At 48.5% G+C, this 21,249-nt stretch overlaps 1 protein-coding gene and 1 long non-coding RNA gene across 3 annotated transcripts in view; one reads left to right on the forward strand and one right to left on the reverse strand.

Annotated features, from left to right (window-relative positions):
- The window catches only part of LOC149523510 (uncharacterized), a 50,637-nt gene that overhangs the window by 19,278 nt on the left and 10,110 nt on the right, over positions 1 to 21,249 (forward strand). The window lies entirely within an intron of this gene.
- The window catches only part of FGF1 (fibroblast growth factor 1), an 89,374-nt gene that overhangs the window by 12,494 nt on the left and 55,631 nt on the right, over positions 1 to 21,249 (reverse strand). For both annotated transcript variants that reach the window (XM_006128539.5, XM_006128540.5), the window contains exon 3: positions 10,900 to 11,101. In XM_006128539.5, the coding sequence (XP_006128601.2) occupies positions 10,900 to 11,068 (169 nt within the window). In that variant the 5' untranslated portion in view covers positions 11,069 to 11,101. The remainder of the gene's footprint in view (positions 1 to 10,899; positions 11,102 to 21,249) is intronic.

The raw sequence follows: 21,249 nt of genomic DNA on the forward strand, positions 1-21,249 counted from the left end.
GCCTGTCTGATGAGTCAGACACCCCTGCTCGCTGGTCCTCCCTATGGCCCATCTGTGCACCATCCTCCACGTAGCCACACCCTGCCTGCCCCCCAACCCAAGTGCCCACACGCTGCCTGCCCCCCCAAGTCCAACACCCACACGCTGCCTGCCTCTTAACCCCAGCACCCACATGCCGCCTGGCCCCCCCAAGTCCCAACACCCATATACTGCCTGCCCCCCAAATCCTAGCACCCACACACTGCCTATTCCCCCCTCCCAAATCCCAACACCTAATGCTGCCTGCCCCCCCAAGCCCCAACACCCACACGCCCCCTGCCCTCCCCTCCCCCCAAGTCTCAACACCCACACTCCACGTGGCCCCTGCAAGTCCCAATGCTGCCTGGCTGCCGAACACCCAACGCTGCCTGGCAAATACCAGCCATGGGCAGCCAAAGAGAATATACTGTGAGCCAGGAGCGTTTTGTAGGTCTTTCGATTATATCCATTGAAAATGACCTGTGTAAAGAAATTGACTTTACTGACATAATTGAAGAATGTGCTACCAAAAGAGCTAGACAGCTATAATAGACTTAAATACAAACGAAAATTTTTAATTATTAATGCAGAATTTTGTTTAAGAATGAATTACAAATTAAATAAAATAAAAATTATCCAACTAAATTAAGTTTCTATCAAATTTATCCAATTCACATTTAATATGACAATAGCCTTCAATTTGCGCATTTGACGCCTTTTTTCTATTTTTTCTCCAAAGGGGGCCCCGTGAAATTGTGCTGCCCTGGGCCCCGCAAAACTCTCATCCGCCCCTGCAGCATTTTGTTGGCAAAAAGCGGCAGTCTAGAGGGGAATCTGTCGAGAAAGAAAGTCTTTTTCGACAAATCCCTTATGCCTCCTGCAAGGAGGTTTACAGGATCTGTCGAAAAAGGCTTTCTAGACTGCCACTGTTTGCCGACAAAGTGCTGAGTTAACAAAACGCAGCGGCCATTTTTATGCAAATTAGGCATGGGATATTTAAATCCCTGCCTCATTTGCAATGTCAACCTGCCTAATCTGCATCCCTCTGCCGACAGAGGGATGCAGTCTAGACATACCCTGAGAGAGAGCATCCACCCACAGTGAAGAAACCAACTCCTCTCTGGCTGGCTGTAACATTTCTAGACTGTAACAGGAAGCAATGTGGCTGAATGGGAGAAAGAAGAGAGGACTAGCTTGGGAAGGAAAGATGAATATTAGTAGCTCATGCATGGATTCCTCACAACCAGGAACTAGGTAAAATAGAGAATAATTAAGAAACTGAGCATGAACTTCTTATTTAAAAGTCTGGAATGTTCTACATAGTTTTCCTTCCTTCTCTGATTTCTAGAATCAGAAGTGCCCAAATATTGCAAGAAAGATGCTGCCGGTGGGATTACTAATTAGGACTGGATGCAAAGGGGAGAAGTTTGACACAAGTTATTTTCAGCAGATCTCCTATCCAAAATTTCGGGTGCTTATCAGAACTAGCCTCAAATTTCACACCTTTTGTGATTTGTGCATGAGCGAGCATTCGCAAACACACATGCCACTAGCTCTCTTGGCAGAAAAACCCTGATAAATTACTGATTGTCTCTTCCCCTTCACTTTCTTGTGACCAAATATTCACTGTTTTCAGCGTGGCACTGAGGATGACTTTATTGTTTCTGAGCAGTGTGGATTATTTTGCTGGTACTATAACACTCCAGAGAAACAAGTCCATTCACTTCAGTGGATTCTTGGCTGCTCCCTGTCAGTCAGTGCTTTCTACTAGTCATATGAATAACATCCAAAGGGAAAAGTCTGGCCAGGTGAGGTCACCAGCCTGCTTGCACATTGAGGGTGTGTTTTATTGGGTGAATTCTCATCCCACGTAAGTATGTCTAAAATATAGAGGCATGGAACCTGCTAAGCACACAACTTTCAGCGCACAGAGCTGTTCTCTCTTCCCAGGGTTATATTCCATTGGCATCTATCCCTTTAAGCAGGAGTTTCCTCTCTAAATATTTTTTATCAGGATGTCCAACTTTAGTAGCTCATTGACACTAGGTTCCTTTTTGGCAAAGGTTCGCAAACCTACATCCTTCAGCAAGCAGCCCTGGCGACGTGCAACATGTTTCCAGCAGCCTGTCATGAATGAACCCTGGCGGAGAGCTCGCCGCATTAGCTGGCTATTTCCTTGTAGTGCCGCCTGTTCTGATTCCTTGCTGGAGGAAGGGGTCAAAGGAAGGACTGAACATGCTTGATGCTTAGAGCTGGCAAAGGTCTGGGTGGGAAGGTAACCGATTTCCCGGAACTATTCCTGATTTGGAGGCTGGCACTCAAAAGTCTCTGCTGTGTGGTAGGCTCTAGGTAATTAGTTGATTGCTACATGTTAGTTCCTAGTGGGTAAGTATCTGTTTCACCAAACCACCACTGCTGCTGGAATGTATTGGCATTCCTGCTGGCAGCTTCAACAGAGAGACTGGGCTGAATGAGCCTAGAGGATGAACTGCTTTTCACCTGAAAAAATGATCCCCAGCTCGGCAATGAAGCCCACTGGGGGAAGCCTACACTACTGCTGACCAGGCCATACCTTGTTCTACAGTGTTCATCACTGCCCCCTGCTACCAGAGCTCAAAATACACAACGCAAAGGGGAAAGGCCATGCTGATCACTAGTGGCACCGACTACATCCCAGGTTAGCAACTTGTGATGGCCATAGTAGGCCTCCCCGAGTTCCTAAGTTACAGAGTTCTCTAGCCCAGAGTGATTCACTCAGTGTATGAAAGTCTGGCTGGCATTCGTTCATCCAGTTCCAGGGTTGTCCTGCCTGCCCAACCCCGTGTGTCTAACTTTAACATGGATTCACTTGAGTGAACTGGCCTGGGTCTGCAGTCTTCACTTGAAACGACAGGCTGAATCCCAAAATAAGCCGGTGATTAGGGTGTGATTGCTTCTAGGGGATCATAAGCTTATGTTCCTATATGCACATGCTTATGAAGAGTTGTGAAGTCAATTTAATTGGCCACTGAGCTCAGAACTCCTCTGCCTTCAGTGGTTTAGCTCAGACACTTAATATGAAAGGAATATATAGCAGCTTTTAGGCTTAAAAACCTATATTCCTAAGAAGCCCTTTGGCAAATGACTTAGCTTAATGTTTGCTGTGAGACTCAAACCTGGCTCTGTGTGTGAGGGTCACAGTACTACCCAGACATAATCCCAGCTACAGTATCTCAGTGCCAAAATGACTAGAACCAGTGCCTGAAGCACTTCCAGCACCTTGCCCTGTATATATCGTGAGCGTGATCCTGCCTTCCAAAGACTCTCCCCCCCCACCCCCCCGTATTGGCTTTCCCACTTCCTCTTCTGAGCAGGATTTCACAGAGGTTCCATGCCTAGTTTATTCTTGGTTAGAGACTTCCCGTCCCTTGCTATGTTTACCCAGAGTGAGGTCACCTTCACTCAATCTCTGTGAGGGTGCGTGTGTGTATGTGTGCAAATGGCATTTAGAATTAAAACTCTGCCACAAATTGGCTTACACACACACACACACACACACACACACACACACACACAAAATATAGAGCACTGAGGTTTTTTTCAGTGTTTTTCTTAGAATTTGTAAAGCACGTCTGATTTCTCCCAACACTGCCCTTACGCCAGATTCAACTACAGTGATATTCCAGTAAATGTTCATTAACATAATATACACATGCAACAGGAAAGGTCCCTGCTTTGAAATCAGAGCAATGAGACGATGTGTTCTGATGAAGAGACACACAGCATTACAATTCTTAAATCCCAGACCACCTTAAGCAAGAGGCTTGAACTACACATTCCTTTTCCAGCCCTGCCCTCCATCCAGTTCCCTGCCAACATTTATTTTAAAAACCCCTCCCAAGCATTTTGAAAGTGAATAACCCTAATAGCTTAGAACTTCCACACTGATTCCTTGGCATTTTAGTCCATCTCGTTTCCTGACACGGCTATTGTCTATTTGGTGTTTCAATGCTGTTTAACAGAACTAGTCATTTTGCAGAGCTCCAGATTAGTTCAACTATGAACTGTTAAGGGCTATGGGCTGAAGAATCCCCTGGAGTTTTGGGACCAAATTCTCATGCCCTAGTCTCCCTATCTGGCTATTTTCCACTGCTCAGTTAATGCAAAGCAACCAGAAAGCTCCCTTAAGGTAGCATCTGGGGATTATTTTGCTGTCAGAGAAACCCCAGGTGGCATAGAGCTGTGTAACCAGTTCTACGCCCTCCAATCTCACTCTTCTTGGCAAAGGGGGCTGTGACGGCATGTTGGGGTTTTCCTGTCTCCTGCACCCCCGTAATGGCACGGACAGACTCCACCAGCCAGTAGAATAGAGGGACTTTATAGCTTCTCCAGGATACAGTACAGCACAGATGTCATCTGGTCGCAGGAACCGGGCCTAGGATGCCTCAGCCCCCCTTGAGATGGGGGAGACTGGGCCCCTAAATTCCAGCCCCTTTCCCTAGGCTGTCTCCTCCATGATCCCAGACAGAAACTAACTCCCTCACTTCCAGCCCTGCCCCCCAGCCAGGGGCGGCATTCCACCTTCCTTTGTTTCTCTCCCTGGGGGGTAGCTGGTCAGACAGGTTTGGAGCCCCCTTTGCATAATGACTCATCCCCTGCCCTACTGGGCCGTGCTACAGACAGCAGCCAGTGGAGGTCACCCACAGCCCACTGCCCAGCATAGCAACCAGCAAGGTATCCCCACTACGTCACAGGGGCCCATCGGGATTTCTTAGCACCCCAACAATCCCCAGCTGGTGGGATGATCCCAGAAGAATTACTACGGCTAGCGTGACCTGTAGCAGACATTAGGTTCACACTCTGAGGGAGAAGAAAGGTAGCTGAGAGACCAGAGAAGGCTCTTCTTGTGTCCTGGATCAAGCCCAAGTTGGCAAGAGGCACAGATTTGACCTAGGGGTCTTGCTTATCCAGAAGGTCTGGATTCCTTAGGAAATTCCTGTAAGGAAAAATGCTTTGAGGTATCCCAGTTGACTCTAATATGGGCAGCTATAGAAGAATCCAAACATCCATCCCTTCCAGTCAGAGAAGCACAGAATTTGTTTTTTCATATAACACTCATATAATGCTTGGCATCCCATAGCACTATACAAAGCAGCAATAGTAGTACAGGCAGTCCCCGGGTTACATACAAGATAGGGACTGTAGGTTTGTTCTTAAGTTGAATCTGTATGTAAGTCGGAACTGGCGTCCAGATTCAGCCGCTGCTGAAACTGATCAGTTTCAACAGTGGCTGAATCTGGACACCAGTTCTGACTTACATACAGATTCAACTTAAGAACCCCAGGCATCCCCAAGTCAGCTGCTGCTGAAACTGATCAGCGGCTGATTCCAGGAAGCCCGGGGCAGGGGCTTCCTGTAGTCAGCCACTGGTCATTTTCAGCAGCTGCTGACTAGGGGACACCTGGGGCAGAGCAGCTGGGGTGCTGCTGGGTTGGTCCAGTGGCACCCAGAGCGGCGCTACGGGACCAACCGGCAGCGCCCCAGCTGCTGTACCACAGGCGTCCGGAACAAAGCCGCGGAGCACGGGGGCAGCGGGACAGCCCAGACGCGCCGTGGCTATCCTGCTGCCCTCGGGCTCCGCGGCTTTGCTCTGCTCTGCTCCCCGTCCCCCAGGTCTGCAGACCAGGGGGAGGGGGAGCAGAGTAGAGCAGAAAGGCGGAACGCGCGTCTGGGCTGTCAGCTGGCCGCGCGCTCCGCTCTGCTTCCCCCCCCCCCATGGTTTGCAGACCAGGGGGAGGGGGAGCAGAGCGGAGCAGAGCAGAGCGGCAGAACGCGCGGCCAGCTGACAGCCCAGACGCATCTGGGCTGTCAGCTGGCCGCGTGCTCCACTCTGCTCCCCCCCCCCTGCAGATCAGGGGGAGGGGGAGCAGAGCGGAGCACAGCAGAGCGGCGGAACGCGCGGCCAGCTGACAGCCCAGACGCGTCTGGGCTGTCAGCTGGCCGCGTGCTCCGCTCTGCTCCCCCTCCCCCTGGTCTGCAGACCAGGGGGAGGGAGAGCGGAGCGGAGCAGAGCGGAGCAGAGCAGAGCAGAGCAGAGCGGCGGAACGCGCGGCCAGCTGACAGCCCAGACGCGTCTGGGCTGTCAGCTGGCTGCGCGTTCCGCCGCTCTGCTTTGCTCCGCTCTGCTCCCCCTCCCCCTGGTCTGCAGGGGGGGGGGAGCAGAGCGGAGCGCGCGGCCAGCTAACAGCCCAGACGCGCGTCTGGGCTGTCAGCTGGCCGCGCGTTCCGCCGCCGCTTTGCTTCCTCTCCCTGGTCTGCTCGAGACCAGGGAGAGGAAGTGCCCCGTTCGTAACTGCGGATCCGTAAGTCGGATCCGCGTAACTCGGGGACTGCCTGTACAGTAATATGTAGTTTGAACATGGAAGAGGAGAAACATGAGAATTTAAAGCATGAACAACAATGCCTTCCAGTTGTATGCAAGTTTTCATTCTGAAGAACTCCAAAGTGCACTTCAAAAATGTTTAGGCCTCTGAAATGCAGCCAAATCTGGGTTGAAAGGTGGCAGCCACCAGCAACAGCCGTGTGGAGAGAGAATATTCCTAAACAAGAGAATCTCTTACTCTTACTTACTAATCATTGTATGAAATCATTAAGTCCCTATACAGAGTAGACAACACTTGGGGTTTGTTTTGGTTTTGTTGGGGTCACTGGGCATGATCCTAGGTTACTCGGGGGAGTGGAAGATCACAAGGATCGATGAAGCCCCCCCGCTCTAGGCCCAAGCACCCTAACCACCCCTCCCCCCCCCAGGCATAACTTTTCTATAGCTCGCTAACAGCTGGGAACAGCAAGACCTTGAAGTTGCCTAGTTACTATCAGTGATATAGAAGAAGAATTCAGATGTGTTTCTGTAGAGGGAGGGGAGGAGGAGGAGGGGGGACTGGCAGCATGTCCCAGCATGGGAAACTTGCTACAGTTCACTATTTTCCTTCAAGTAAACAACCTGGGTATATAAGGAGGGAAAACTGCTTACATTGGTGTGCTTGATTTGAGATGTCTGGTCTCCTCGCACCTATTTGAACGTTCAAATAAACTTTTTTTGCTTCTCCACACCGGTGTGTTTATTGGGAGCGCGCACACTGGGCAACGAACCCAGCTGTTGCCCCCCTTGGGCACTGTGTGCCGGCAACAGTTTGTTTCTTTAAGGTCTCTTATCCTAAATCCATGGTTCTCAAACTTTTTGTCCTGCAGCCACTCCGCTCACTACAGACCACCAGCCAACCAGTCTTGAGGACAATATAGGTGCAGGAGCAGGCTGAGGGCAGGAGGATGCAGGAGCGGGTGAGAGTGCGGGGGTCTCGGCAGGAGGCAGATGGGGGGCGCCTATTTGGCTCTGTGCCTCCCACTTCTCCCAGGCACTGCCCCCCACTGCTCACTTTGGCTGTGATTCCAGCCAATGGGAGCAGGGGGGAAGACTCCAGGTGAGCAATTTCCTACACTGCTGTTCCCCCAACTGAGGGCTAGGGGGAGCAGCAGCACATGGAGCTGCTTCCTTCTCCGGCAAGCCTTATCTGGCCCACAAGGCTCACACCCTCCTGCAGGAAGCCACTGCTGGCACTCTAACCATGTGGAGAGCGGGTACGGGGCTGGAGCGCCAGAGCAGGGAGGCAAGCCCGGAGCCCACGGTCAACCTGCAAGATACACTGAGAACCGCTGTCCTAGGCCAGCACACTGTGGAATGCATAGTTATCTGCCTCATTCGGAAAACAGTAGGGAGACTCTGGAGTTGAGCGCTTGCAATGGGAAGAGGTTGTGGAAGAGAAACTTACATGGCAAGATGGGTGGAAACAGCAGGAGTCACATGGCACACATGCTGTTTGTGATTCATAAAGAAAATAGTAATTTTATACCATCTCAGTAGTGTCCAAATATACATAGCCACGGGATATGGGAGCTCAGACCTATTTGCCAGTGTGACAGAAATCAGCTCAATGTCAGGAATGCATTAAAAGCCTCTATTTAACCCTTGCCTAGATATAACTGGACGTGGACAACAGTTGTAATCTTTGCACAGCTTGGTGTGGTGTAAAAATAGTTCTGTGATTCTTTCCCCATTAAAAAGCGATAGCACCACAAAGCTGCAAAATGTAATTCTTGTTAAAAAGAACTGTGGGTTAAAAAAAGGCCTGCTTTAAATAATCATTGTGAAGCATCCAGAAAAAAACATGTCTCTAGTAATCATTGATTGCGTTTTCATGCTAACGGATCCCAAAACAATTTACAAACTTCAACTCTATTCTGATCAATCTACAGCCAAGGATTCCTTTGTCCCTAATGGAAATGCACCTGCCACTGGGGTGAAATGCACCAGCTGTCTGACTGTGCCCAGCAAGGCCACATAGTAGTTAAGGACTGAAAGTGAAGAATGTTCCTGCATCTCATTGAAACAGCAGGGGAATTTGAGTAAGCAGACCGTAATTACTCGTGTTAATGTGCCCTGGGGTCTTTCTAAATCTGTATAAATGACCCCTCCTAGCAGCAGAACGTCTCCTAATGCAGTGGTGGACAGCCTCATGCAGCCCATCGGGGTTCTATGTGTAGCCCACGAGACATTTTGTTTACTGTTGCCAATGTGCAGGGTTGCCAGATTCTGCTGGTTTCCATCCATGTAGGTTTTTTCCTACCAGTAATACTGAAGTGTCATGCAAATAAAGCAAGGGCATGGGAAGTCAGGTGCATGCTAATTGCACACAACATTGACTGTACGAGCCGTGTACTCTCTCTGCAGCCAATCAAAGTGCTGCTACGGATCAGTCAGCACATTCTTGGTAAGCAAGTGCAGTTAGCAAAACTGCCCTATCCTGAGAGAGCATCTGGATTGCAAGAATCTTGTGGCTCACTGAGCTGAAGGAGGACCACTCATGCAGCCCACTCTCTAGCGTCGGTTGCCCATCGCTGCTCTAATACCATGCTATGATGTTGCTTGATTACTGGCTGCTGCTAGCCTGATGAGAAACTGTATCTGAACAAACTGAACCTTTGGGAAAGTACAGTTCTGCATAGTGCAGCTCAGACCCACCTCTAGCAGTGATTCAAAGGGAAGAAGGATTCTTGTTGGATCAACTCTAAGACAGAGCTATTTGGCGGTAAACTAAAAAGAGCTTTCCAGCTCACAAGGCTGCCTTTCTAGGACAGGTTGAAATGTATAAAAACGCTCGTTCACATCAGAAGATGCATTTATGTATTGGAATATGGAAATGGTAAGACAAATGGTGACTTTATTATTTTGGGAGTTATTATTTTGAATTTAGTTACTTCAAAATAATTTCCTAGTGTAGACATGCCCAGAGAGGACTCTGATAAATGGAGCCCTGCATGGACAGAAAATTTGGATTCACAACCCACAAACATGGTCCAGGAGTTTGCAGGCTTCTATCAATAACTGGTAAAAGTCTCTCCTAATGCTTTGCAGCACCAGTTGGTAGTCAGAACAGGGCTGTGTTTTCAGGGGCACAAATATGCATATATAGCACATAACCAACTCAGCATAGAATTAGCAAACCTTGTTTTGAGAATGTATAATATGAGTGCATTTTAAAAAAGATAAATCACAGAATGACTTTTTTCAGCTGAATCTTGGCACTGTTAAAACTTGTCTGTCCTTCGGGAATGCACTGCACTTTGCTACGTTAAGGAAAAATCCTGTGCAAGGCATACAGATAGAATACATTCCACATGCTTAGGAATTTGGGCCTTAATTCTTACTCCAGAGCATGATATAACCTGCAAAAAAGGCAAAGCTGTAACATCATAACAACCCTACTACCATGCTGAATCTTCTGGACTGAGGTAAATGCAAAGATTCTCTGTGTGACTGCTGGGTTTTCAATTCAGAATGTGGATAAACCCCTTTCTTCCAGTTGCCAACTAACTGTGTAAACTGGTAACTGTGCTTCAGTTAGAATGTTAGTTTCTCCTGCTGTGGTCATGTTGTGACTTTTTTTTAATGACTAATTTCATATTGCATATTTTTACAAAGGTGAGGTACTTTACCTACTATATCTATGAAGAGTGTACAGATAGCAGACCGTGTTTCACATGCTGAACCTTTGGGTGATGTGTTGCCATGGGGAGAAGAAAGAACCTTGCAGAGATCATAAATACTCTCCCTATCCCTTCTGGGCTGGAAACACCACTGATGTGTAATGCCAGCCTCCCAGAGAAAAGGGGCTGTAATTTAGAGAATATTTATATGACTAATAAGCCAAGTGTGACAGGGTGCCTGCCCTGCACTGGCCCTTTAAGACCAGGACTCAGGCCCGGAGCCGGGGCTAGAAAGAAAGAAGCCAGCTGGAGCTATTTGGGGCTAGGGAGAGCCCAGCTGGCAAGCAACTAGGGCAGCACGATTGGCTTGTAGAAGCCAGCTGAACCCATTAGGGCGAGTGAGAGCCCAGCTGACAAGGATCCAGCACAGCACTAGTGGCTTGTAGAAGCCAGCTGTAATCATTAGGGCGAGTGTGAGCCCAGCTGGGAGGTGTGTATATATAGAGAAGCCCAGGTTGCTTGAGGGGGGGGAGCCAGTGGAGAGCTAACTGCAGAGGAGGTAGGAGTTCCCTGGGAGGGAGACAAGCTGGGGATAGCCAGCAATAGCTGGAAGAGGGCCAGCCAAGACTCCCCTGGCTAGGGGCTGGAGGCAAAGCCCTGGTTTGGAGGTGGACCCTGATACAGCCTAGGTAAGCAGGGCAGTTGAGACAACCCTGATGCCTATGATGAGCAACCCATACAGACTAACTTGCCCTGAGAGGGGCTATATGAGGACAGTCAGGGGGCACTGAGGTGCACTGGGGGTGTGAACCCCCTGACACCAAGTATAGGTCCTGAACACATTTCTGATTTACTTACTGTGGTGGTCGCTTCGGTCCCTTGTCCCATCTACTTTGCCATCTGGATGTATCCTCAAGAAGTAGCCTCCATTGCTGCAATATAAGAGTTTGGGATTCTTGTAATTCCCCAGGGGAAGGTTGAATTTTTCGGTCAGGGCGGTGAACGTTGTTATTTCCCCTTCAGCCATCTCTCAGTCTCTCCCAGTGGCACAGCTTCCAGTCTGTAGGAAATGTAACAGCTTCTAGCAGTAATGGCCACAAAGTGCACAGCACATTTCTTGCCCCCAGGGCAGGGAAGGATCCTAGACAGGCCCAGAGGAGTTGCTGACAGTTGCTCAGCCCAGCCTCTGCAGGTAATTTGCTCAATGGACAAATGTGCAAAACACTCATTAAAAAACCCACAAGAGCTCAGAGTCAGACCTGCTGATGGGGTGGGGGATAAAGAGGGCATTTTCCTGGAGCCTGACGATTCAAAAGGCAGCGGTGGCAATGGCAGCCAGAGTCCTGGACCCATTAAAACGCTGCCAGAGTGCTGCCTTGTGCTCTTCAGGAGGCTCTGAGGGCTGGCGGGGGAGGGGCATGCCACACTCTGGGCAGTGTGGAGGACTGGCTATCCTGGCCCTGCCCCTACCCCTTCCAGCTAAGGCCCTGCCCTTTCTGGGAACACAGAGCTGTCCCTGCACCTTCTCCAGGGGCCTGGTGGAGGCTGCCGGTGCCCCTGTTAGAGTTAATGACTCTCACTCTGCTCCTAAGCTATTCTGACCAAGTTTTGCAACACTCACTGAGTACGATGTTGTAGGACATACTGCTTTGGACCGCCACACTAACATAGCACACAACTGGTAACAGAACAGGAACTTTGGGTACCTCAGGGGACTGGTAATGGGAGCTGAATCCTTCTCACTCCTTGGGCACCAGTTTGGAGAGAGCTCAGGTGGACAGGACGAGGCGGTATACCTGCTTGGTCATCTACAGTAGATAATGCGAGGTGGTTGGGTTGGGCCCAGTGTTCACTGAACAAGTGACTGTCACATTATTGTAACCATCGCCACCCTTGGTATCAAGGTTCAGCAAACATGTTGAAGACTAAGGGCCAAGTCCTCAGCTAGTGTAAATAGGTGCAGTTTTACCCCAGCTCAGGGTTGGCATTCAATGGGTCTGGGGAGAAAGAAATACCCTCAAATTGACTTTTCTGGGGAGAGCTACAGAACATTTGTCCTGCCTTTCCCAGTGGTTTAAGCATTAACCAGCTAAACCCAGGGTTGTGAGTTCAATCCCTGAGGGGGCCATTTAGGGATCTAGGGCAGATCTGTCAGGGATGGTACTTGGTCCTGCTGTGAGGGCAGGGGACTGGACTTGATGACCTCTCAAGGTCCCTTCCAGCTCTATGAGATTGGAATATCTCCAGTGCTGTACCTGTTCCTTGGATAGAGGACTTTGGTCACCCATGCTGATAATCTGGCACCTTTCATAAAACATTCTGAATAAACAATTCTGGGAGTTCACATGCTAGGCAAAGAAGCACTCCTGGAAAGGGGCTTTAGGAAATAAATGTTTGCTACATTCTGATATCAGTGTCACACATTCTTTTTGCTTTTAAAGGTACATAGGAGGAGTTGCTGACACCCATTTTAGCTAAATTTAATGTTCAGAACCAAAGGCATTTGAACTGCATCAGAATCAGACACCACGATGCTCTTCACAGTGGAGATGCTGACAAGGTCCATAATTCTCCAGACCAGGGCATTAGATTAGCAGATGCCACAGCCCATAAACTCTCAACTAAAGTACAAGGACCTAGGTAGTTGCATTGACTACTATCGGCTTGGTCTATTTTTACTGCTTGGCAGTTGTGCCCCGCTGAAGTTACAGTGCACCACAGGCTTATCTGGCTCACGTTTGCCAGTGTTAATTTTTTTCCAGTGTACGTGGCACACTCAGTGGCAACTTGATTTGCAGACACAAATCTGTTCATGTTAGTGATAGGCCAACTTCAAAAGCATCTCTGCATTGATTTGGATAAGAAACCAATAGTTTATAAGCTATTTCAAGCTTATCTGAACTTTTCTGGTCTAGAAACTTATTTCAAGCAACCAGTGTTTTATATACTATATATTAATTGTGTGCGTGTCCAAAGAGGACAGAACGTGCTGTAATTCAAACATAGATATAACTTAGAGGGTTTATTTTTATTGTTTTCCAATAACATATAACTAAACCTCATGGCTACGTCTACACTGTAGGCTGCTTGCACAACAACGGCTGTTCTTGTGCAAAAACTTGCTGAGCGTCCACCCGACAAGCCTGTTCTTGCGCAAAAAACTTTACAGTAGATCACCAGAAGACAGAGCTTTTTGTGCATGAGGAATAAGCCTTTTTGTGCAAGAGCTCTTGTGCAAAAGGCTAGTGTGGACGGGAACAGGGGTTTCTTCCGCAAGAAACCCCTATGGCTAAAATGGCCATCAGAGCTTTCTTGTGCAAGAGAGCATCCACACTGCCATGGATGCTCTTGCGCAAAAGCACATCTCTTGCACAAAAGCACATGGCAGTGTGGACGTGCTCTTGCACAAGAAGCCTGCAGTATAGACATAGCCCCCCTATTTAGTGTTGATTTTGCTGGTAATGCATTACTGAGGAGATAGAGTTGCACTATACCTAGTAAAGTGCTTGCCACTGTCTCATGAAATTTACAGCCCGAGCAGAGAGAAGCTAAGCACCTAGAATTAAAACTTAAATTTCAGGTGCAAATCTGAGTATTTGACCTCTGAATACTTGATTACAGGTTTCAAATGTACAGCTGCATCTGAATGACAAGCATAGTTAAAGGGTGTTGGATCACATTTCTGAAAGGGAGACCACCATCTCAGGAAGAAAAGTTTTGACCCAATTTTTCAGTTTTTGGTTCCCAAAAAAACCAAAAAATTGGGTTGTGGGAGGTTGTTTTGGTACAAAATCATGGCAAATTGTCCAAAATGGACACGCCCTAAGGAAATTTCTGTTTGGATGAAAAAGCCTTGTTATTTAGTCAAAAAAAAGTCTTGAACAAAACATTTCAACCAGCTCTGGTAGACACACTCATTTTAGGCTTTTTTGTTTTGTTTCCTTTCTTAAATATGGCCTTTTGTGGTGTTTGTTTTGGGGGAGGGGAGAAAGTTTCCCCAGGAGAGGAAAACACTGGAAGCAAAAAGAAAGGACTAGACGGATAACTTCTGTCTTCTGCAAGGCTGAAATACTTTCTGGCAATCATCAGTTCATAGCATTTGCTCTCCCTTCATGACATTTTGCTTAGGTACTAAATCACTAGCACTCAAAACACAAAAATGTAATGCTGAGCCTCAGCAGCGTATTAAACCTTGTTCCTCCAGGATAGTTTTGAACTTGTTTTATAAGTTACATTCTCTGGAGCAAAGCCTGGGAAGCGTTCCTTTATCAAGCAAATGTTTCCAAAACCACACTGGAGGCGGTTTGATTCTCCCCTGGTTTTGAAACCAACTACAGCTCAGTTCTGCCATATGTTACATCGGTGCCTCTCCTGGTGAGCCTAATGGGTTGTTCTGTGGAGGTGATAGAAGGTGCCCTGTTTGTCAAACTGCATTCTCCCAAAAGCTTGGCCCCATCCACATGGCCAAAACTGCTCCTCTGTAGGTCTCCAAAGAAAGACCATGGACTTGTGTAACTGCCTCTTGTCACTTTAATTGTTTCTTTTAATGAATGAGAGCAACAGCTCGCTTGTAACTAGCACATTTGAACTTGCAGTGTTCTGGCAGCCGACAGAGCTTCACAGCAGCAGAGCGGATTCCTGCTTCACATGTGTTCTAGCAGTTGGGCTGTATGAAAGCCCGGTGCCATTCTTTGAAGTGTAATCTTTCTTTCCGGAATGGGCCCCTTTGAAGATGAGATATTTGTAACATGGGATAGCACAAGATGCTTCTCCTGCCCCATACAGTGGCTTCATTAAAGCAGCAATAAGACCATGGGGGTGAGGACTGTAACAGACAGACATGTCCCTGCCCATGCTCTACCTCCTCCTGCCTGCTGTTCCCATGCTAGAAGCTGGGGTAGGCAGGACTGGGAGGGCGTGGTGCACGTCCTCCCGGCACTGGGGCAACTCCAGTCATGCTGCCCCCTACCCAGCACTAGGGCTTGTGGCTCGGTGGGAGTGCCTTCAAGGCTAGGGGGACATGCTGGTAAGGGGTCAGGCTGGGTGATGCAGCCCAGGAGGCTGGGGCCATATTGCCTGGCTCTCTGGGGACTGGAGAGACTGGGGCCGTGCTGCCGGCACTCCGGGTCCAGAGGATCCTGGAGCCATGCTGCCCAGCTCTCCAGCACTCTGAGGCCAGCGGAGCTAGGGTCATGCTGCCTGTCCACCCACTGTTTTGAGGCTAGGAGACATGGAAGCACTAGTGTAGGGCAGGGACCAGCAGCCATAGTGGAGGGTGGGCTCTGGTGGGTGTGGAAAGGGCAGAGCCTTGGGTAGATGGGGCGATGCTGGGGCTAGCCGCCCCAGACCAGGGATTCATCCGCTGCTGAGGAATAAGACAGTTAAGGGCAAGTCCAACTTCTCTTGCTTGTGCTCTAAGGGAAGCTAATGGACTGTTGGCTAAGAGACTAAGGATATAAGAATGGCCCTATTGGATCAGAACATAGGTCCATCTAGCCCAGTATCCGATCTTGTGACAGCGGTTAATACCACAGCTTTAGGGGAAGTGCACAGAACAGGGCAATTTTATAGAACTCCTCCCCTGGCTTCATCTCTTGACTTTTGCCTATCATAGGTTTTGAGTCATCCTAAGGATGGGGCTGCATCCCCATTTTGACTAATAACCACTGATGGCTCCTTCCTCATCTTTTTGTGAGAGGCCACCCTTTATTGATAAGACTAAAGTATTTCAGCTTGTAGTACCAAATCTCTGCAGCTTTCTTTGAACAAAATCAATCAATGAATCATTCCAAATTATGTGTAGGGCTGTAGGCTGTTTTTTTCACTGGGAATGAATTTAAAATCATTTCACTTCCCAAGACTGGAAGCTCAAAACAGGAACCCAGCAAATTATTGCAGTAGCCAAAATAAGTGAATTACAGACTACTATGTTTCCTTTATGTACTTGATTGTCTAGAGGTCCAAGTGCATCTATGGATAGCTTTAACAGAGCGGCTGCTGGAATTGTTACTTTAATTTCATGTTATTCCTTTAAGGATTTACTCCTATTTTTAGTACTTGTTCTTCCTTGCCAGCTGCCTTTGACTCCACAAGAAAAGTTGAATGAATACTGTTTTCCACTCCCATTGTCTCTCTTCTCTAGCCACTAATGCTGTTCTCATACTTTTATGACCATGTAGTTGGTATTCCACACACAGTCCCACTCATGGCCCTACTATTATATGTTTGGCAAGAATGTTAGATTTTTAAGGGAACGAAAGAGTGAGAGTGGACACAAACCAAAGACAACATAAAAGGCCTTAATTTGCTGGGTAAAGGCCTAACCTCTTAATGATTAAATATCTTGGAGTGGAATAGAAAACTGTATCCAAAATGCTGAACTAAGAGACATCTCTCTTCTCAGTTACTTGACGCCCCACAGGGAGAATGAAATGGTCCAAAAGGAAAGGATTCTCTGAGGAGGAGCATAACTGCTGACAAATCTACACCAGGGGTTGGATTAGGGCAGTATGTGGTGTTTTAGAACTGGGAGCACTGGCTGTTGGGAATCTGGAAGCACAGGAAACAGGAAAGAGGGGGGAGGAGATGGGCCAGGCCTGAGTGAGAGCTACAGAGGGGAGCAGCAACAGCTTTGTAAAGGGGTTTCACCTTTGATAAATAAAGGCCTATTGAAGTTTGTTAGTACCTTGCTTGCATGATACAACGCAGTAATTCTAAATCTGAATACTGCGAAAGCTCGAAGTGACACTTCTCATGCTCTGTCGATAAAAAAGGGCTTCATTCTCCAGATACTTTTTCCATCTGGAAATATTAGAAATGAACAGGAATCCTGGATTTGAACCTCCCAAGATGTGAGCATTGCAGGTTGGGCCTTTTTGCATATGAGCCTGAACTGTAACGTTAGCTTTAGGGATATATGGATCCAACTCATAGTCCAGCTTTACTGAAGTGTTTAAAACTGAAGATAAAGAGGGCAGGAAGGGGACAGGAGCTCTGCTTCGGTCCTTTGGGGCTTGTTCTCCTGTCCTCACCTTTCCCCTCCCTTCTTCATTTTTTTCCCCCTGACTTCTTCCAGGGGCTTGTTCTCCCCAGGTGACATTTGAAGAACTATTCCTCATCTCATCTCATAAAAAGATCCTTATCCATTTTTTCTAGTCCTCTTGAAAAATAATACCTTGTTCTCTTCCCAGCACCCTGCCCGAGCATTAGAATAGTAGTAAACCATGGAAAGAATAACTTTAATAAATTTTTAAAGAAATGGGCATACATTTCGCATTCCAGGTCAGTTACTGGTTATTAATTCAGTAACGTGCTAATGCTTATTCTAGCTATTTGGAATGTGTATAGTGTACGTAATTAGGGCTGTCAAGCAATTAAAAAAAATTAATGGTGCGATTAATCGCATGGTAAAACATACAGTACTATAAATACTGTCTATTTAAATATTTTGGATGTTTTCTACATCTTCTAATATACTGATTTCAATTACAACACAGAATACAAAATGTATAGTGCTCACTTTATATTTATTTTTTATTACAAAACATTTACGCTGTAAAAAAAAAACTTCAGTTTACCTCACTGAAGTATTGTAGTACAAATTCTATCATGAAAGCTAAACTTAAATTCTGCTATATAATCAATATATTTGTGTCCTATTCAAAAGAGTCCTTTTTTTAACTCAGTCCCAGCTGCGGGCAATACAGAGGGGTGCAGCCCCCTAGTTTTGGGGGGATTTAAAATAAAATGAAAATGTACATGCTTCATTTAAACTATTGGGGCAGGACTGGGGATGAGGGGTTCAGTATGCAGACTGCCCCAGCCCCAGCTCTCTGTCACCACAGCATTTTGGGACCAGGTCAGAAGCACATCTCCGTGGCTGCTTCAGCTCCAGCAGGCACAGTTGGGGGAGGGGTGAATGTCTCCCAGCTGGAGCAGGTCCAGATTAGGCTGGGTGGGAGCCATGGAAGGACCACCTGTCCCTTGGTAGTGGCAGCTCTGGAGCAGCTCTGGTTTGGCTGCTATGGTTGGGGGGAGGGGGAGGAGATGTCCCCCTTTGACCGCAGCATGGAGCAGACCTGGCTGGCAATGGGGGAGAAGCAATCCCATTCCAGGCACATCTCATTTTCCTGAGACAACTAAACCCTTACTTTGCTTTAAGTTATAACAAGAGGAAGCTGTATGCCAAATTCGATGGTCCTAGCCTTTACCATTTAGGAGTTCTTGAACAGACAGATGGATGGACGGACGGACAGATGGATGGACGGACGGACAGATGGATGACCGGACAGACAAACGCTCTAAAATATATTCCTGTTGAGAACCAAATGTTGGTACAAGGAAGGGTCACTAGATGGCACTGTTACCAACCTGTTTAACTGAATGTCCTCAGTCATCATGAGGGATACTGAGTTGCTAGTTGTGAGACAATTCTGTTGAGAAGCTGTTGTGCTGTGTACAGTAGTGTGACGGGGCGGGGGCGCCCCGCACTGAGATGACCCGCCCGACCGCGTACGCGGCGGTTCTCGAGGGTCAGGCCGGGAGCCCCGAGCGGGACGCGCCGCGAACAGCCACCCGTGCGGCCCTTGAGCGTCCCGCCAACCGTTGTGTCAGCTGTTCGGCGGCGGCAGCCTTCTGGCTAGAAATGCTGGAGGATCCCAGGGAGGCGGCCAGGCGGATGACGCCATCGCGTTACTCCGGCCGCCGACGGGAGACGTCACCACGCCACGCCGGGTGGGGCCGCGGCGGCAGAGCAGATCCGGGGGATTTAAACGCCGCCGGCAGGGAAGGAGGGGGAAGCAGGCCGCGAATGGCCTCCCTCCCCGGGGCCGTTAGGTGGAGGGGCCCGAAGCCGAAGGGGTAAGCCTTGCTCAGCAGGGTGAACCGGAATGGGGAGAGGAAGCAGCCCAGGGCGGGCGAAGGGAGCCTGCAGGCTGACGAGTTGCGGCTACGGCCCCGTCAGCCGGACCGGACGAAGGTTCCGTCTGAGTCCTTAGGGCCCTGGGCTGGGGTCCGTGAGAGGGAGCGGGCCCGGACCCCCTTCTCCCCACCAGGAGGAAACCGCGCAGCCGACGTTTCGGGGAGACCCGGCAAGTTAATGACCTGATTAGTTGGGACGCACATAGGTGACCGCGAGGAGGGGTTTCAACTAACGACCTCGTGGGTGTTGGGAAGGGGGAGTACCCCGTAACAAAGAGGGAGGGGTACCCCACTACAAGTAGTAAAGTTTGTTCCCTGACATTGCTCCTGACTGGAGGATAACTTCACACATATAAACAAAACACTGTGTGAAGGCAACTTGACTCCTCCTTTGCCAGAAGGGATGCTGCCTGCTTTCCTGACCCACTGAAATGCAAATGCAGCATTAAAGTAAACACTCACATGCTGCACCGTGATTCAGTATTCAGCCTCTTTGTTTTCACACCAGTTTCCTTATATGTTCTTGCAATTCCTGTTGACATTAAGTGGAATTGTGTGCATAGAGCAAGGAGAATAACCTCCTACATCTTCTGTTCACAGCAGTAGCCTGGTAATAAAAAATCTATTGCCTCAATTAAAAGAGGACATCTAAAACCAGGTTTTGTTTTTTAGGTTACTTCTGTGTGGAAGGCTAACAACAGCATTATTAGGGGTCCAGTCCAAAGCTCACTGAAATCAATGGAAAGACTGTTATTGATTTTAATGGACTTGAAATCGGACCCCAAGAGAATCTCTGCTAATCATATCAAAACAAATAAGTTGCAAAATGTTTATAGCAATGTGTCGAGGCCCCTGTGGCATTACTGCATTGTCTAGCATAATCAAATCATACATCTACCTCTGTCCTCCTTCCCCCTCCCCTCTTTTTCACTCAGGGCAGAGGGATTAACCAGTCACTTCTTAGGTTGTTTATCTATCCCTTGAGACTGGGAAGCAGTTACAACAGGTAAAATATTTTTAAAGTACTCAGGGCTCTGGCACCAGTCCATCCATTGTCTGCCCTGATAGATTCCTGAAATGCTGTTTGCTTACTAATGTGGAATTGAATGTCACTTCTCCAATGGTCATGGTGAGAAAAAAGATCCAAGGAGTCTGAGTATGCTGGAAGAAATTCCCCCAAATTGTTAACATTTTTTGCATCACAAATTCTTGGAATCCTTTAAATAGGTTGTTTCTTACCCGGGGAGAGGAGAGGGAAGAGAGAGGGGGGAATTCCGCTATACACAAGAAGGAGTAGGTTTTACCAAGGAGTTTCAAAATTCACTAGGGGTATGTCTACACTACAGAGTTAGTTCAAACTAACTTTGATAGGCGCTACACTAGCGCTCCGCTAGTTTGAACTTAATTCGAACTAGCGGAGCGCTTAGTTCGAACTAGGTAAACCTCATTGTACGAGGGCTAATCCTAGTTCGAATTTACTAGTTCGAATTAAGGGCTGTGTAGCCCCTTAATTCGAGCTAGTGGGAGGCTAGCCCTTCCCAGGTTCCCCCTGGTGGCCACTCTGGCCAACACCAGGGAAACTCGTCTGCCCCCGCCCCGGCCCCGGAGCCCTTAAAGGGGCACGGGCTGGCTACAGTGCCCGTGCCAGGTGCAAGCCTGCCAGCACCCAGCCAGCAGACCCCGCACCTGGCACGGATCGAGCCAGCCACCCGATGCCCCCCAGCCCTCCCCCTCTTCCCGGGACCAGGCTGGCGGCTCCCAGGAGCTTGCCCGGGACCGCAAGAGGCGGGCACCCGCCTGGTCTAGTGCGGACATCATGGACCTCGTCCACGACCTCCGCACTAGGCACAGGAAGGTGGCCGGCTAGGGCAGGAGAGCTGCCAGCCTGGCCACCCAGGAGCAGGTGTGCATGAAAATCAAGGGGGTCCACTGAGACCCCCGACCCTGAGCCCTGAGCTTACAATGGCCGTCCTGGGTCAGACCAAAGGTCCATCTAGCCCAGTAGCCTGTCTTCCGACAGTGGCCAACCCTAGGGACTTTGGAGGGGATGGACCGAAGACAGTGACCAAGCCATTTGTCTCGTGCCATCCCTCTCCAGCCTTCCACAAACTTTGGGCAGGGACACCACTCCTACCCCCTGGCTAATAGCACTCCATGGACCCAACCTCCATCAGTTGATCTCACGTCCCTTTAAACTCTGTTCCAGTTCGAGTCTTCACAGCCTCCTGCAACAAGGAGTTCCACAGGTTGACTCTTTGCTTTGTGAAGAACAACTTTCTGTTACTAGTT

This window comes from Pelodiscus sinensis, chromosome 16 (assembly GCF_052426305.1).
Source record: "Pelodiscus sinensis isolate ZL-2025 chromosome 16, ASM5242630v1, whole genome shotgun sequence".
NCBI classification, from domain to species: Eukaryota; Metazoa; Chordata; order Testudines; family Trionychidae; genus Pelodiscus; species Pelodiscus sinensis.